General features: G+C 36.7%; 2 protein-coding genes across 2 annotated transcripts in view; both read right to left on the bottom strand.

The window, feature by feature from the left end:
- The window catches only part of LOC101299073, a 5057-nt gene extending 2087 nt beyond the window's left edge, over positions 1-2970 (bottom strand). Inside the window, exons 1-3 of the mRNA XM_004295435.1 lie at positions 2728-2970; positions 2247-2441; positions 2032-2145 (exon numbers count right to left, since the gene is read on the bottom strand). Of these exons, the coding sequence (XP_004295483.1) occupies positions 2032-2145; positions 2247-2441; positions 2728-2970 (552 nt within the window). The remainder of the gene's footprint in view (positions 1-2031; positions 2146-2246; positions 2442-2727) is intronic.
- Positions 2971-13733: 10763 nt separating this feature from the next.
- The window catches only part of LOC101298782, a 12463-nt gene continuing 9807 nt past the window's right edge, over positions 13734-16389 (bottom strand). The window contains exons 3-6 of the mRNA XM_004295434.1: positions 15531-15803; positions 15014-15418; positions 14608-14796; positions 13734-14411 (exon numbers count right to left, since the gene is read on the bottom strand). Coding sequence (XP_004295482.1) covers positions 13734-14411; positions 14608-14796; positions 15014-15418; positions 15531-15803 — 1545 coding nt within the window. The remainder of the gene's footprint in view (positions 14412-14607; positions 14797-15013; positions 15419-15530; positions 15804-16389) is intronic.

Below are 16389 nucleotides of genomic sequence, written 5' to 3'. Positions count from 1 at the left end.
ATCATTAAAACTAAATCAAACTTTTGAAAGCCTTAACGATCACCAAATCATATGAAATTTTATAGAGGTGATCTACTCATATAGACCTAAGATATGAACGGTGGAGATGTAAAAATTCAATTGGGAAGTGGTGTAATGCCCTATCCCTAGAAAGTGGCCAAAAATAGGGATCCCTCAATGGAAGGGGGCTGTATATATATATGTATGTATGTATGTATATATGTATGATCGATTTGGCTTAAAAAGAATATCGAGATTTAGGTTTAAGATTTTAGTGCTTGTGAGCTATGTTCAGTTGGTTAGAGCAACTTTAACAGACTCTCTATTTTAGCTTTTAGCTATTTTAGAGAGCGTGTTTAGTTTTTTTTTTATGTCTTAGGAGCTCCAGCAGACTAGCCAAACTTAAGCTATTAGAACATCTTTAGCAATGCTAATACTAGCCATATTTGAGTTAAATTTTTGTCAATTTAGCTAAAATATTATTTTGGCTAGCCACTTTAGAAATATGTATAGCCATCGAATGCCTNTCTAATTTTGGCAGCATTACATTTAAATATTTATTCCTTTCAAAATAAATNTTTAAATAGGTTTAAATGGTATTTATATATCACCTAAAATATCTTAAAATGAATGTAATAAATTATAGCTAGGCTCATTTGAGTTATCTCACTAGCTAAATATAGCTAGTGAGATAGACTAAAAGTTATAATAGCTTATATTTGGCTAGTCTGCTGAAACTCTTAAAACATCCAAAAAAGTTAAATACGTTTTCTAAAATAGCTAAAAGCTAAAATAGAGAGTCTGCTAAAGTTGCGCTTATAACGTTTAGCTATCTCGCTAGATATATTTAGCTAGCGAGATAACTCAAATGAGGCTAACTATAATTTATTATATTTCTTTTAAAATATTTTAGGTGATATATAAATACATTTAAACTATTTAATTTTTATTTGAAAAATAATATTAATGTAATGTTAGCTAAAATAGAGAGCATTGATGCATACGCATTTCTAAAATGGTTAGCCAAAATAACATTTTAGCTAATTAATTTAACGAAAATTTAACTTAAATATGGCTAACATTACTAAAGATGCTCTTATATAGTTGAACTAACACCATAGATGATAAGAGTTCCTTATCTCACGCATATATAAACTTTTATATATTAATTGATGAAAATAAAATTCTATTCTATAAACCTCCTTTTGCTGAAATCTGAATCCTAAAGTCGATATTTGATAAACAAACCAAACCAAAACAAACAGAGAAAATCCTAAAATTAGAGCTTCATTACCTGCATGTTTCCAATGAGATATAGAAATAGTAGCAAGCCAATAACGCATATGAGAATTGCAAAACAATTCTCCCACAAGTAGCTACTTGTTTCGAGACTCGTGCCAAAATTACTGCAAAAAATATTAATTAACCAATTAGTAAACAAGTCTGATATTTCTCACATAGAATTGGAATTTTTGAGTTTATTAATTGTATGGATTCGTCCATGATACATTAATGCACCGATACATAAGTATATTAGTTCAATACACAAACATATATATCAGCTCCATATAAGAGTAGAGTATTTTGAGATCATCAAGTCAATCAAGCTAGCTGCTAGTTTATTTATGCATTGAGTAAGTCAACCTATATATCTATCAAATCTAGATAGTTATCTTGATGTATTGATACGTTAATGACCGTATTACATTTTGCGGAACAATGAATGCATTAATATCATATATATCCCATCTAGGTCTGTATATTTTCAGAGCTTTCATAGTTTCGGTTTGGATTTTGTGAAAGATTTGTAGATTTTGAAAAGCTTAACATAATGAAGTTGCATGTTTTGTACCTTAGATTTTTCAAGCCCCACCATAGAGTGTAGAAGATCTTTGTTGGAAAATCTACAGATCCTGTGTTACCAGATTGGAGGACCTTAACGAACATTCCAAAATCAAATTCTGTAGTATTGGGTGAAGTAATGGGGCATAGTTGATTTAGCAATGTTATATTTTTTGTACTGGCACTGACGCTCACACTGCACTTGTAAGCACTAGCTATACATCCTGCTGTTTTTCTACAAGCCCTGTGCCAACATGATGTCTCTCGTTCGATGGCAAAAAAATACCATAACGCACCAAGTACCTGAAAAATAATAGTTAACCAAATGATAATATTTGTATACTAAGCAATATTTATACTATTTATAAACATGAAATGATAACAGGAATATCTGTAAAACTTACATGACTTGCAAGGATATAGAGAAACAAATTGAATGCAGGTCTAGCCCATTTTCCGCCCATGCTAAATTTACTCCTGGATAGGTAGATTTGACTAACCCTAGGTAGATATTGGAGGACAAGAGACATGTTCAGAAATTTTCTTGTGATACTGAAATCAGTTCCTCCCAATCTGAAAAAGCCCACCAGTATCGCAACCTGGACAAGAAACAACGACTTATAGGTAATCGTCAGGAGATAGACAATTGTAAATTACGTGAGGATTGATCTATCATACCTATAATTCATAATCTAACGATTGAAACAGACTTTAGTTAAATAATGTACACCATTTTTTAGTCCTCATCGATATATACAGTATTAAAGGAACCCTAATTATCATATAATATATAACTAACTAATCGATAAAATACTTGTTGTTGCTTCTTAAAAGGGTAATCTCTGTTAGAAATAAGCAACTACAACTATAAAACATTTATCTTACCTGTGGGATTGGAAGAACAGCGAGACACTTGATTATGAGAGAGCTGACAAAGAACCAGTAATCGGAGCGATCCTCGGTATCGGAGTCAAACTCCTTGTGGAAACCGGGTTTGGAGCCCAGCTGAGGAGGGATTTCGTAGTCGGTGTGCACCCGATCAAGAATTTGAGCAACGATATGAGTAAGCAAAAGGAAATCCGTGAGTGATCGGAAAATGAGAACTGTAGTTCGCAGCGTCTTGTCCATGGCAAGACACTTGTTCGTCTCATCGACTACCGGAATGTAAAGAAACAAAGGATCGAGGGAAACTGCAATACATGATACTACGAATGCCCGTTCCCACTTCTCTACAGGTTTTAAGATGAGGGGAGCAACTAATTTCCCTGCTCTCCGAATTAAATATATGACTATTTTGCATGCTACCAATGCAAAATCTATCACTGTCCAACATGATTCCCGAATCATACTGATATTGCCCAATGCGGATCCTGTTTCCGAATTCCAGACCAGATGATGAAGAATGTGTACTAATCCGAACCAGAGCTGTAGTTGCTCACAATCTTTCCCAATTTATACGCACGACTTGTGATTGCTGTCAAGCTAGTTCGATCGAGTTGGAGTGCATGAACTGCGTACAGTCGACAAAAGACCAAGATGCAGCCATCATGTTAGAACAATTATATTAGCTAGCGAAAGGATAATAATTAAAATAATTAAACGTATAAAGAAGAAGAGGCACCCATCATGTTAGAACAAGGATCCTCATAACGTACGATTAAAGTAGCAAATATTGGGAGTGAAATTATAATCTACATTTCCTCTTTCGAGTTTTATCGATGACACTACACGGTTCATAGCTTCATATACAATAAAAGGACTGACCCTAACTCGCTTGGGTCTGGACGTACTCTCAGCAACTATAACAGTATATCTCAATGTTCTGAATGGTAGCTGGCCCTGAAAGCATGGGAATTGTAAAGGATCAGTTAGAAGGTTCAACGGTTCAACCCTTGAACAATAAGAGATAGACAGAGCTAAGACAGAAGATATTTACTTGGAACAATTGTAGCTTGAACAAGGAGAGTTGTGACGAAGCTCTCATTGGACTTCCCTTTAAATATCAGCAGCTCAACACTAATACAACTTAAACAAAGAAGACCAACACTGAGTACACATTTACCAACTGGTATTTTGTCTACTTCGTGAAGGTTTCTACTATAGAAGATAGCTATTAATCCTAATATTCTCTACATAGACATATATATAGAAGTCGTGATGTTTTTATTTTATTTTTTGAACAACTCGTCCTGTTTTGTTTAGTTCAATTATTTGTACGTAGTAATAATTATCGAACCAGCTAGCGAGGCATAACAAAATATTATTTTTTCTGCACAATTATTTGTAGTAAATATTAATATACTGGAACAGTGAACAGATAAGCGTTTATAGACTGCCTCTTCTTTCTCAGTTCGGGACTAGCAGGTTTGAGAATAGAGCTTTTTTAAATTTCATGGTGTCCAAACCCCTGTGCTCTTCCTCCTGTCAGCAGAGCATTGTTTGGCTCCTGTGAGCAGTCCCATACTCGTAGGTCACTGGTGCTGCGCAACCATGCATGCTTTAAGACGTAATGGTGAGACAGAAGATGCTCTGGCTCGATCTTGTACCGACCTGTACGTAAGTGATCCATGATGCACCAATGTAGCGAAGTAGCTGGACCTCCTTCTCCCTTCTCTTTACCAAAAATGCTCAGTATTCTCATACCTGAGCTTTTTAGCATACACCATCATGCATGAAGTTGGTTCAAAAGTTCATATTTGGGTTAATAACTTATGGTAGCACCTCTCATTTGTAATCTTTGGCTCCGTCCCTCCAGTCAGAGAAAATTAAGTAAAGTACTTAATTTTTCAAGGCCTAAAATGGACATGACTGGTGCCGGAGAAATCGAGGTCATGAACAAAAAGAAAATATTCATCATATGAGGAAACAAGTTATCCCCGTAACTTGTAAGTTGTAACTTGCGAGTATTGTTTTTCTTGTATATAGGGTGTTTTTTTTCATACCGGTTCTGACGAAAGTTTAATTATTTATTCCTATTGTGAAAACAGACTGGTACGGTCCACACTTACATTTTTTTTTTTAACGTACCACCTTATTTAGGCTTGTTGAGTTTAACAGCTGGCTCTCCTTATTTTGATTTTCTGTCGGAGTTTACCATCTCCGACAGAAAATCCATGCACTCTGTGCGTACCTGCACATAGGAATTAATTAAGTTTTCATACAATATTACAGACCCAAGACTAAACCAAGATCAATAACACGCCAGGGAGTAGCATACACATTACATCATATTCAACTTCATCACCAACTCAATATAAATAAGGGAGCAGCAAGTTCACATGTTGGTCGTTGGGTTAGGGTTATGAGGTCAGTTCACACTTACATCTATTATTGGTAATAATTAATGAAATAAGGACTTTGTTTTTTGTTTTTGTTTTTTTAAGGACTTTGTTTCTATTATTGCAGAGTTTAGGTCTGAAGGATCTAATATGTAGTAACGTACGCACGTAATATTGACGTTTGTGGGTGATGATGAACACATGAACCAAGCAAAGAAAGCAGAGGTTCAAGTACCATGGACAATGTTGATATTGTCAAAGTGAATGTGACAATGTTGATTTTATTGACTTCTGTAGTCCGTAAAGTTCATGTTTTTTTTTTTTGGTGCGAAGTGTTTGGCTGCCTATTGCCGAAAAATGTTGATTCTTCAACTTCTTCATCTTGTTCTTCGTCACAAACAGTGTTCGATCAATCGGTCTCAAATATTAGGAGGATTATCATTGATCAACCATATTTGTACCAACAAATTTGTTCTTAAGAGGTGCAAAGCGAGGTGCAAATGGCATGCACTCATCAACTACCACCAAGTCAAGACCAAATGTTCTAGTCCCTCTAATGTATTTGCCTAAATTAAAAAGAAATGTATATATACCAAAAGAAGTTCAAAAAATAAACGTATAGCACATAGTATTGGGATAAATGTTATGGCCATTATTCATAATTACAAATAGTAAGATCTGAGATGTCTGCTTCGAAATGAATATAGAAACATACAATATATCTCTCTACATAAATCCTCAAAGTGCTGAAGGAGTAGAAGATGTGCCTGTAAGTCCTGTATAGCTCACTGTAGCTAAAAATGCAGCCATGTCGTCTAATCTTCGTCCCTGATCATCTAATCTTCGTCCCTGATCATCTAATTTTGTTCCGTGGTCTCTAATCCCTGATCTAATGTCGTCTAATCTCCGGAATATGGTCTCTCTAATTAGAACTAGTTGCTCCAGAATCATGTCATGACCCTGATGAAGCTGGATAGCTTCCTCCTCAATAGTGGATGTTGGTGCTGTATTAGCCGCACGATCTTTGCCAACATCAACCACCTGCTGAGAATTCATACAATTGTTGAAGTTCCACTGCGATCCGCATTTGGAGGCTGCACTTTTCAAGTCCTCGGCTTTGAGAATCAAGGCTTCCACTTTCGTTGGACATTTGACATCTCTAGTTGAGATGACGGGATTGTCAGAAGAAGAAATGTTGTTGGGTGATGCCCAGCTCAGAAGTTGTTCTCCATAGTAACAACCTCTCTCAATAACGTTCTCATCAGATGGCTCGGTGATCTCTGAGGAACTTGTTATTATAACTTTCCCTTCTAGAATGAAGATCATAAAACCAAGTGGTTTTCCCGCTCTAACAACATAGCTGTTCATCATGTAGACCACTGGCTCAAGATGGTTGCAGATGATTTCCAAAGCGTATTCATGCAGTTTTCGAAGCATGGGTACCTATAATACGAATCTTTCCTTTAGTATGTGAAATCATTTTGCCAACCAAAATTTAATTTTTGTTAGTTATACACGGATAACGTACGACATGTTCATTTTAATTAGAGAAATTGATTCAAACGGTATACAAACTTTTACTCTTTATAAATTTTAGCATCTTAAGTTTCGAAAATATCATAAAGGTATATGAAGTTCTAACCTCGACTAAACTTTAGTACCTAGCGCCGTTAGATGTGTTACGTCGTTTGTCAGCTGGCACTGCAGAATGCAAATATACTAATGTACCCTCTCTCTTTTTTCTTCACTTTCTTCCTAGTTCTTCCTCAGATAATACAAAATGATTTTTTTTTCCTTAAAAAAACGCAGAACCTCAGACCTTGGAGTTAGCTAGCTGACCGTCACGGGCCATGCCCTCCGGGACCGATGCCAGCTTCTGCAGATTCAACCCGACGAATTGGGACATCACTTCCGTGGGAAAACGACTCTTTAGGAGCTGCGGCCGTGGTGGAGGCGGTGGCGAAGTGGATGAAGACGCCATTGTTGATTTGTTGATGATGTTGGTAGTACCGAAGCAAAAATCTGTCGAAATAGACTTTCCTTTTTCTGCTCACCCAAAATCCCAGTACTCCGACACCTTTCTCAACAAACCCACTACCTCTTCTCATCTTAACCATCAATCCCACATGGTTCCTCCCTGCTCAGACACAGAGCAATAGGCAAAAGGAAGCAAAGCAAAAATAAAAAAACGTTCCTAGAAACATTCCTAGAATTTACAGACACAGAGCAAACACCAAAACAAATCCAAAATAAAGTCTCATGTTTTTTACATAGAGTATAGAGAGAGACCCAGATACTTGTATGCGCTTGATATCAATGGTGGTAACGAGGCACAGAAAAGAGCAGAAATGGTTATTAAGAACAAAAATTAAAAACTAAAATAAGGATGAAAATATGGATGTGCCCATCAAAAATGGGAAGTTAACAGACGATATAACCGAGATAACGGCACTAGCACTAAAGTTTAATTGAGGCAGAACTTCATATACCTTTATGATATTTTCGAAACTTAAGATATTAAAGTTTATAAGGAGCAAAACTTCGTACACCGTTTATAGAGGTGGCAAACGAGCTGTTAAGCACGGGCACGGCACGAGCACGGCACGTTTAAAAACGGCCCGGCACGGCCTAAGCCTGTTATTCTAATGGGTCGGGCTGGGCTTAGAAAAATGAGCCCATAGGCCCGGCCCGAGCCCGTTATAGGCCCGGCCCAGCCCAAGCACAATAATATAAGGCCCACGGCCCGGCTCGCTATAAAATATAATTTTATAAATATGAAGATAACATATTTATAAATAATAAACTTAGTTTTGAGTGCGAACAATATACTTATATACTAATAATTATTTATTTGAGTATGAATTTGTATTCCCTTAGACTCATAAGAAGTTTTGCCTAAAAATTTATTAATTGTAAGCATTTATCACTTATTTCTTTAGTTTGTGAACACAAAAAAAAATGAACGATAGATTATGTGAATTAATTTTGGTTTGTAATCGTATCATGTATAATTAAAAATTGAGATTATGAGAGTAGAAGCGGTGGTATAGGACATTCATCTCGACCATTTTCAATTTTCGACACGAAACGGGCCCGACATGGCCTGTTCATAGGCCGGCCTGGCCCGACCCGAGCACGGCCCACCATGTTATGGGCTTAGGCTGTGGGTCGGGCTGGGCCTTACATTTGAGTAAATAAGCCGGCCCAAGCCCGAACCCCGTTAAGAAGTGGCCCATCGTGGGCCGGTCCAAACACGACCCGAAACCCGGTTAGCCGGGCCAGGCCGGGCTGGGCCAGGCCGTTTGCCACCTCTAACCGTTTGTATCAATTTCTCTTTTAATTAACCATATATTTACTCTTCTCCAACAGGGATATTATAAATAGATTATTATAGAGAGAGAGAGAGGTTGAAGAACATACTTTCTTTAGGGCACGCATACCGAGATGGCGCTTGATGGATGGTTTGATATATTCTGGAAGAATACCGAATAGAAAATCCACATCAACATCATCAGCATTCATTTTTCCTGCCCCTAGCAGCTTGTTTTGGTCCAGGCAATTCATGATGTTTGCCTTCAGATCCTCAGGGAACCCATTTCTCAACAGCCAATCCTGTAAAATCGATCTAATTAAAATATTTATTGGCAAACAGAATGACATGAATTTTTCATTAGGGAGTAAAATATATATGGAATAATCAAACTGCAGCAACAGTTGAAACAAATGGATATTGATCGATATCCATGCATTAGGTTTAATGGTTTATCACCTTGATCCGATCATCGTTTTTGCTAATATCGTGGACAACTCCCAAAATTCTGCAAAGATCGATCAACTCATCGGCAGTAAACGTGAAAGCTCCTATTTTGGTTAAACATTTAATATCTACTGGTGAAATAGGAAGAGAATCGCGATGCACAGACCATTTCTTATAGTTCAGTATTGCCCAACGCAGAACTTCTTCTCCAACACGATCGTGGCGACGCATTGTTTGGGCATCTTCAGCTGTGCCATCTATAATCAAATACAGAGTATTAAGTTCTGTTTCCGCTCGAGTGATATAGCTATCTTTCTCTCGAGTGGCATATTTGGGCCAATTACTGGGATAGCAGAACCTTTCCAAGTCTTGTTCATCCATATATCGAAAAATGGATATCTGTACATGCACATAAGATATGTCACGTACAACATTTAGTCAATATAATTTTTGCCAAAACAAAAGGTATTCAATACGAGTTGTCCAAAAAAAGAGAGAAGGTATTCAATACGATGGAGCAAGCTCAATTTAATTGGAAAAGAAATTATTGTTTAGTGTTAATTTACTTCAATAAAATACGTATAAATGCAGGTTGAGGAACTTACTTTCTTTAGTTCTTTCACGCAAATAAAAATTAGCGGATCTGATTTGAAGTTGAAGACGTCTCTGATGTAACAACTGTGCATGAATCCAATATCCACATCTTTATTAATCAACTCCACTACTTTATTCTCTTTGATGTTTTTCCACATATGAGTCTTCATATTATCTGGGAGACCATGATTTAACATCCACGTCTCTATATCCTTGTATTTCGTATTAAGCCTCGTTCTTCTCAACTCTCCAATCTTCACAGACTTTTCAGTTTCTGACTGTATATATGTCTGTTTCAACCAATAACATAACGTTTGTAAGGATAAACCTTAACCTATCTAAGTTAAATTTTGTGAGAAAAGTTTTAACATTTATAAGCATAAATTGGTGTGATATATGTTCTCAATACACATCAAATTGATTATATATAAAATAAAAGATAGCCCTTAGGTCAATATAAATTCTTTACCAACCTGTACATTTCCAATGAGAATTAAAAATAGTAGCAACCCGATAATAGAAATAAGAATTGCGAAGCAATTTTCCCACATGTAGCTACTTGTTTCGAGATTGGTGCCAAAATTACTGCAAAATTTGATCACCATTCAGTTAAACTATGCAATATTAATCACATCAAGTACGTTAGTGTACATTTCATGTATGCACTACTATGTCTGTCACAATAAAAAAATACGTAAAGTCGTAACATTCAACTTAATTAGTTAGTTACCATATAGAGCGACAATTTATTTATAATATGTCTATTATATCGTAATTCTAACAACATTTCTATTAGCTTTATAAGAGCAACTCTAATAGTTTTTTGACATCAAAATGAGACATATTCTTGATGCGTGGTACATGAAAATGTGATATACTTATTATTGTTCTTGTGAATTACCGGAAGCAACACCTAATGTTAAATCATACTGACTAAGAACACGTCGTATAACTTTATGAGCAATCTAGAAATGCCATGTTAGCGAACACATAGTACTAGATCTCTAGATACATATGCATTGAGAACTTTGTTGAGTGAACGCATACATTATTGAAACTTTCTTGTTTAAGAAGTTATAAACTGTTAATGAACAGTTATCAATTATCGCACAGTTAAATGTGTACCTTAGATTTTTGAGGCTCCACCAAAAATAGTAAAAGAATTTTGTTGAGAATTTTGTAGATCCTGTAGTACCAGATTTAAGAATTTCACTATACATTCCAAAATCAAAAAGCGTTGCATTTGGGGAGTCTATTTGGCACAATTTGTTTATGGATGTGCTATTCAATGAAGTTCTGCCACCACAATCATAAATAAACTTGCATCCTCTAAGCGTTCGACATATATGGTCCCAACATGATATCACTCGTTGAATAGAAAAGAAATACCAGAAGGCTGCAATGACCTGAAATGACACAAATAGTAATTAATGACTCATATTAACATATCAGATATGAAGCTTTTAGAAATTTGAGTATTAAAGACTTACATGGCTAGCAATGATGTACAGGAGAAAGTTGAATAAACCTTTGACCAATTTTCCAACCGAATCACCTACCTTCTTAATGGATAAGAATATTTGGAAAATCCTTAGAAAATATTGGAAGATAAGAAAGACGTTTATGATTGTTTGTTTGAGAAAATGTTTGGAACCTCCCAATCTGGAAAAGCCAACAACTATTCCCACCTGCAAAATAACAAGGATCCAAAACAGTTAGTGCAAAAGGTTAGTCGGTAAAATCTCATTATGAGCACAATTTGTACTGTTTTCTTTTTTAATATGAAATTAAACAGTGTATAATTTTTAGATGAGGATATTTTCGTATTATTGATGTTGTTGTTATGTTTACAAGAACAACAATAACCGTAAATGTCAAAGTTGTAAGTTGTGTCACGATCTAAATACGTACGTACGTAGATGACGTTGTAGTAACATCAACATATATTAAAGTCATGACTCGATATTAGGATAATATACGTTGGGACTAAACTGTGGCAAGTTTAGGGATGTGAGCTCCAGTTAGGTTGGGTTCCCATGCCAAATCAACTGAAAACAAAAAACAAAAAAACAAAAAAACAATGAAAATCCATTGGCAATGACCATTTGAGCCAAGTTTTTCTGTTACCTGTGGGATGGGAAGAATAGCAAGAAAGTTGACGACAATGTAGATAGATAACCACGGCATCTTCTCAGCTATCGCGTCTCGGACAAGCTTTAGTATCTTTCGCCACCATGACTTTGCCGCTGGTTCACTGGTGTCTGAACTGATGTCATCCCATCTGGGGCCTTCATCCATGCCATCTTTCGTCAGGATTTTAATATGGAATATGAAGGCGATATCTGTAAGTGATCTAAGGGCAAGTGCTACATTTCTCAACGTCTTGTCCGAGCCAAGGCACTTGTTTTCTTGATCGATGATTGGAATGTAAAGGAACAAACAATCAAATGATACAGCAACACAAGATAGTATGAATACCCTTTTCCAATTGCTAGCAATCGACACGAGTGTAATTTGAAGTCTGATCAAGAGTACCATAACAATGTCGAACAAAATGTGTGCAACCATGCTTTGCTAATTGGAGTGGGAATAGCTGGATCCTGCCCTTTCAATTTGACCCACTTTGCCTGGTGACGATGGAACACTAACTAATAACAAAAGAAAAAGGAAATGCAACCATCAAACAAATTACTCTACTAAAATACGAATCAATACGTTGCCCAGTAAGCACTCCTCTTCTTTTACTGGGACAGTCTTCTACATTATTTGTTCTTTCCTTATGGCTTTCGTCTTCCAGATGTATTGTTCGCTTTGCCTCTTGGCTTCTTAATCAATTAATGTTTGCTTCAGGCCCAAAAAAGAGAAGGTAAAAACGCTTTGGCTACTGAGAACGACTCAAATCAGATGCTTGATCTCTTTCTCAATCTCAGATTCTCAGTAATAAAGCAAAGAGGCCCAGGAAAAAAAAAAATGTAATTTCTAAGATTCAAGAAAAACCCAATAGTTTCGTTTACGGATTGTTTCTTCCATATATAGTTGCTTATTTGGCCAATGACATACCGATAGGCCACACAAGATTGCATTCTATGCATATCATGCAATATCATGCATTGCTTCTTGAACCATATTAGATACCATTTCTGATGTCGGACGAGAACAAGGCTAAGTTCAGCGAGAAAAAGATAAAAGTACGGAGGTGACATAAAATTTAAAAGAATGATTTAAAAATAGGTAATTCACGAATAATGAGGTTGCTAGCATACGGAGTATTAAAGAAGTTGTTATTTTGGACTTTTTAAGTTGCCCGTGCGAAAACTCAAATTTTAACGGTAAATCAAATTTGGAGTAAATTTTGGCTAGAATGTCCGTATGAAATATATGATACATTTTTAAAATAAAAACGGCGAGATCTACAAGACTCACTTTAATAAGTCCTGTCAAATTTAGACCAAAAAATCACACGAGCAACCCGGACTGGATTGTAGTAAAGAACCAGGAGATAGACACATCAATCAAAATATAGTCCAAAAAGCATGACTCGAACTGGATTACATATGGAACCTTATACATAATTCTTAAGAAAGGTTTAAACTGAACTGCGACTCTGCTTTTTCTAAGGGGATACTCTGTTTTCAAGCTCTTTGTTTCTCTGATTTGGCCTTGCGTTCTGTTGTTAATTTTATTCAATAAAAGAATTGTTCTTACCACATATTTGATAAAGTTTGGGAAACAGATTTAACATAATCATAGTCATTCATTTCTGACAGTTTAAATGTTATATTTCGCAAATTCGCAATGTAAATCGCTTCAAGATCGATTAGCTAAAAGGCTCATCCTTACCAGCTCTTATTTTTCTTCAAGACCTTTTTCTTGATGACAGATTAGCTAGTGCAAAAGTTGGAGAGGTACAGGTACTAGATAACAGAATAAATATATGTAGGATAATCAATGGAGTAAAGTAAATTTCTGTACTAAAATCACAACCTGTAGCTCCCAGTTATAAGTCAGGAATCTAGAATCTAGTGCACTCTATCAATAGTGCATTCGTACGCTCTCAAAGTCTGTCAAAGTAATCACATTAAGGAACTGATTGAGAAAAGCTGTAAATAACCAATTGCCCCTGAACACTGCTTTTTTCAGTAATTTGCCTCTTTCTCTGTCCTAGGGGTCTTTTGTTTTCAATTCAGTTTGACAAAGAGGTTTATTGTTTACCAAAAAATGTTCAAATACCAAGAAGTTCAGAAAGTTAAGGATGCAGAAAGTTAAGGAGGAGATGTGCCTGTATATCCCAATCTGGCTAAGAATGCAGCCATCTCATTTAACCTCCTTCCCTGATCATCTAGTCTTCTCACTATATCATCGCGAAACTGGAACATGGTTTCTCGAATTAGAACCAGCTGCTCGAGTAGCATGTCATGACCCTGATGAAGCTGGATACTAGTCTCTTCAATCTTTGTGGACGTGGAATCGCCAGTATCAGCCAAAGTATCTCTTACATCACCAACCAAGTGCTGATAATTCATATTATTGATGAGATTCCACTGTGAGCCGCACTTGGAGACTGCATTTCTCAAGTCCTCTGCCTTGAGAATCAAGGCTTCCACTTTTGTTTGACATTTGACATTTCTAGTGGAGATGACGGGATTGTCTGAAGAAGACATGTTGTTGGGTGAGGCCCATCTCAGAAGTTGTTCTCCATAATAACCGTGTATCTCAATAACATTTTCATCAAAATTCTCGGTGATCTCTGAGGAACTTGTTGTTGTGGTATTGCTGCTAGTCGTGTCAGTGAAGAAAACTGTTCCTCGCAGAATAAAGATCATGATACCGAGTGGTTCTCCAGCTCTAACAATATAGCTATCCTTCTCGTAGACAACTGGCTGGAGATAATTGCAGATGATTTCCAACACATATTCATGCATTTTTTGAAGCATGGGTACCTACAGTACGGGGATTACAATTAGAACCGAAAATGAAATCAACGAACTTCTGGAAATAACTCAATTAGTACATGTAATCGGTCAATAATTCAATATTAATAGCCTAATAAAAAGGTACGTACATACATATAACTCAAAAATCAAAATCATTTGCTCTTCACCAACAGTGGAAGTATTGAGAGGTTGAAGAACATACCTTTTTTAGGGCATTCATGCCGAGATGACGCTTCATGGAGGGTTTCATATCTCTTGGAAGAATACCGAATAGAAAAGCTACATCTACATCAGCATGCATGTTTTCTTCCACTAGCAGGTTATTTTGTTCTAGGCAATTCATGATGTTAACCTTCAGATCCTCAGGGAACCCATTTCTCAACAACCACTCCTGTAAATTTAGTTGTTTAATTGTACAATTATATACATAATAACACGAGTCATTCATTAGGGAGTAAATTTATATAGCTAAATAAGAAATAATCGAACTGCTGCACCAGTTGAAACTTTCTTACTGCAAATTCTAACAATGGTTTGCTTTAGGGGAATTTCATCTTGAAAATACGGATTAGTAATGGATCATCATATCCATGTAAAAAAGGTTTTACCTCAATCCGTTGATCTGCGCTGCTAGTGCTGGCCAACTCTAAATTATTCGACTTCTGGAGAATTTCGAGCAAGTCAGATGCATGGATCCCAAAAGCTTCTCCATCGGTTAGACATTTGGCATCTACTGTTGAAATAGGACGACGTTCGCGTTGCTCTTCTGATCTCTTATAGTTCAGTATTGCCCAACGCAGAAGTTCTTGTCCAACACAATCGTAGCGATGCATGGTTTGGGTGCTCATCGTTTCAGCATCGTTGCATTCAATTACGCCGTCTATAATCAAGCACATATAAAAAAGTTCTTGTCCGGCTTCAGTAACTAAGGTGCCTTTATCTTTTGTGGTGATAAATGTATGCTCACAGAACCCTTTCAAGTCTTGTTCGTCCAATTTTCGAAGAACGGGTATCTGTATATACATATATTGAGATATTATGCACCTCAATTAATCAATATGATGTAGAAAAAATTATTACACGTACATATATAGTGTATGCTTGGTTCAAAGTTGAGGAACTTACTCTCTTCAATGCTTTTACGCATATAAAATTCAATGCATCTGATTTGACATCCGTATCATAAGAACAATGGTCCATGAACCATGCACCCACATCTTCATCGATGAACTTCACTACCCTATATTCGCTAATATTTTTCAGGGCATCGGTCTTTATATCATCTGGAAGATCATGACTTGACATCCATTTTTCTAACTCTCTATACTTTGTATTAATTCCCGTCCGTCTTGAATCTCTTATTTTCACAAACTTTTCAGATTCTGACTGTATGTATGTCTGTTTCAACCAAAAAGGTAACAATTACAAATAAACGACATAATTTATTTTCAGGCAAACATGTTTTACCATTAGTATATTGAACTAGAAAGTTACCAACCTATGATCTCTAAATTAGATGAAATTTTGCATGAATGATCTACACACTATGTACTAGATACTGAACGGTGGAGATATGAAAATGTGGCCTAAAAATGAGCGAAATGAGGAGCACCACACTTTAATTTCAAAGCAGTGTCCGCTCTGGAAGGGAACTGATTGAGATATATATATATATACACACAATCCGTTTCAGATACGGATGTCCGCACCGCCTTAAAATGCGGATGTCCCTCCTTTCGCCACCGTACGGCCCCGACGAGGGCGCGCCTCCACCCTAGCGGACTTCAGCAGCGTCCCCGACCACTTTCTCTCCCCGGCGAGTCCGCCGAATTTTAGTTTTCCGGCCAGATCACCCAAAACTTCAAACAAAGTCAATCTGGCCGAAAAATTGGAATTCAGCGGACTCGTCGGGGATGGAAAGTGGTCGGGGAAGCTGCTGGAGTCCGCTGGGGTGGAGACGCCCTCGCCGGTGCCGTACAGTGGC

The sequence above is a fragment of the Fragaria vesca genome, linkage group LG3, assembly GCF_000184155.1.
Source record: "Fragaria vesca subsp. vesca linkage group LG3, FraVesHawaii_1.0, whole genome shotgun sequence".
NCBI classification, from domain to species: Eukaryota; Viridiplantae; Streptophyta; class Magnoliopsida; order Rosales; family Rosaceae; genus Fragaria; species Fragaria vesca.
The sequence above is the reverse complement of the archived record's forward strand: the minus strand, read 5'-3'. Positions and strand labels throughout refer to the sequence as shown.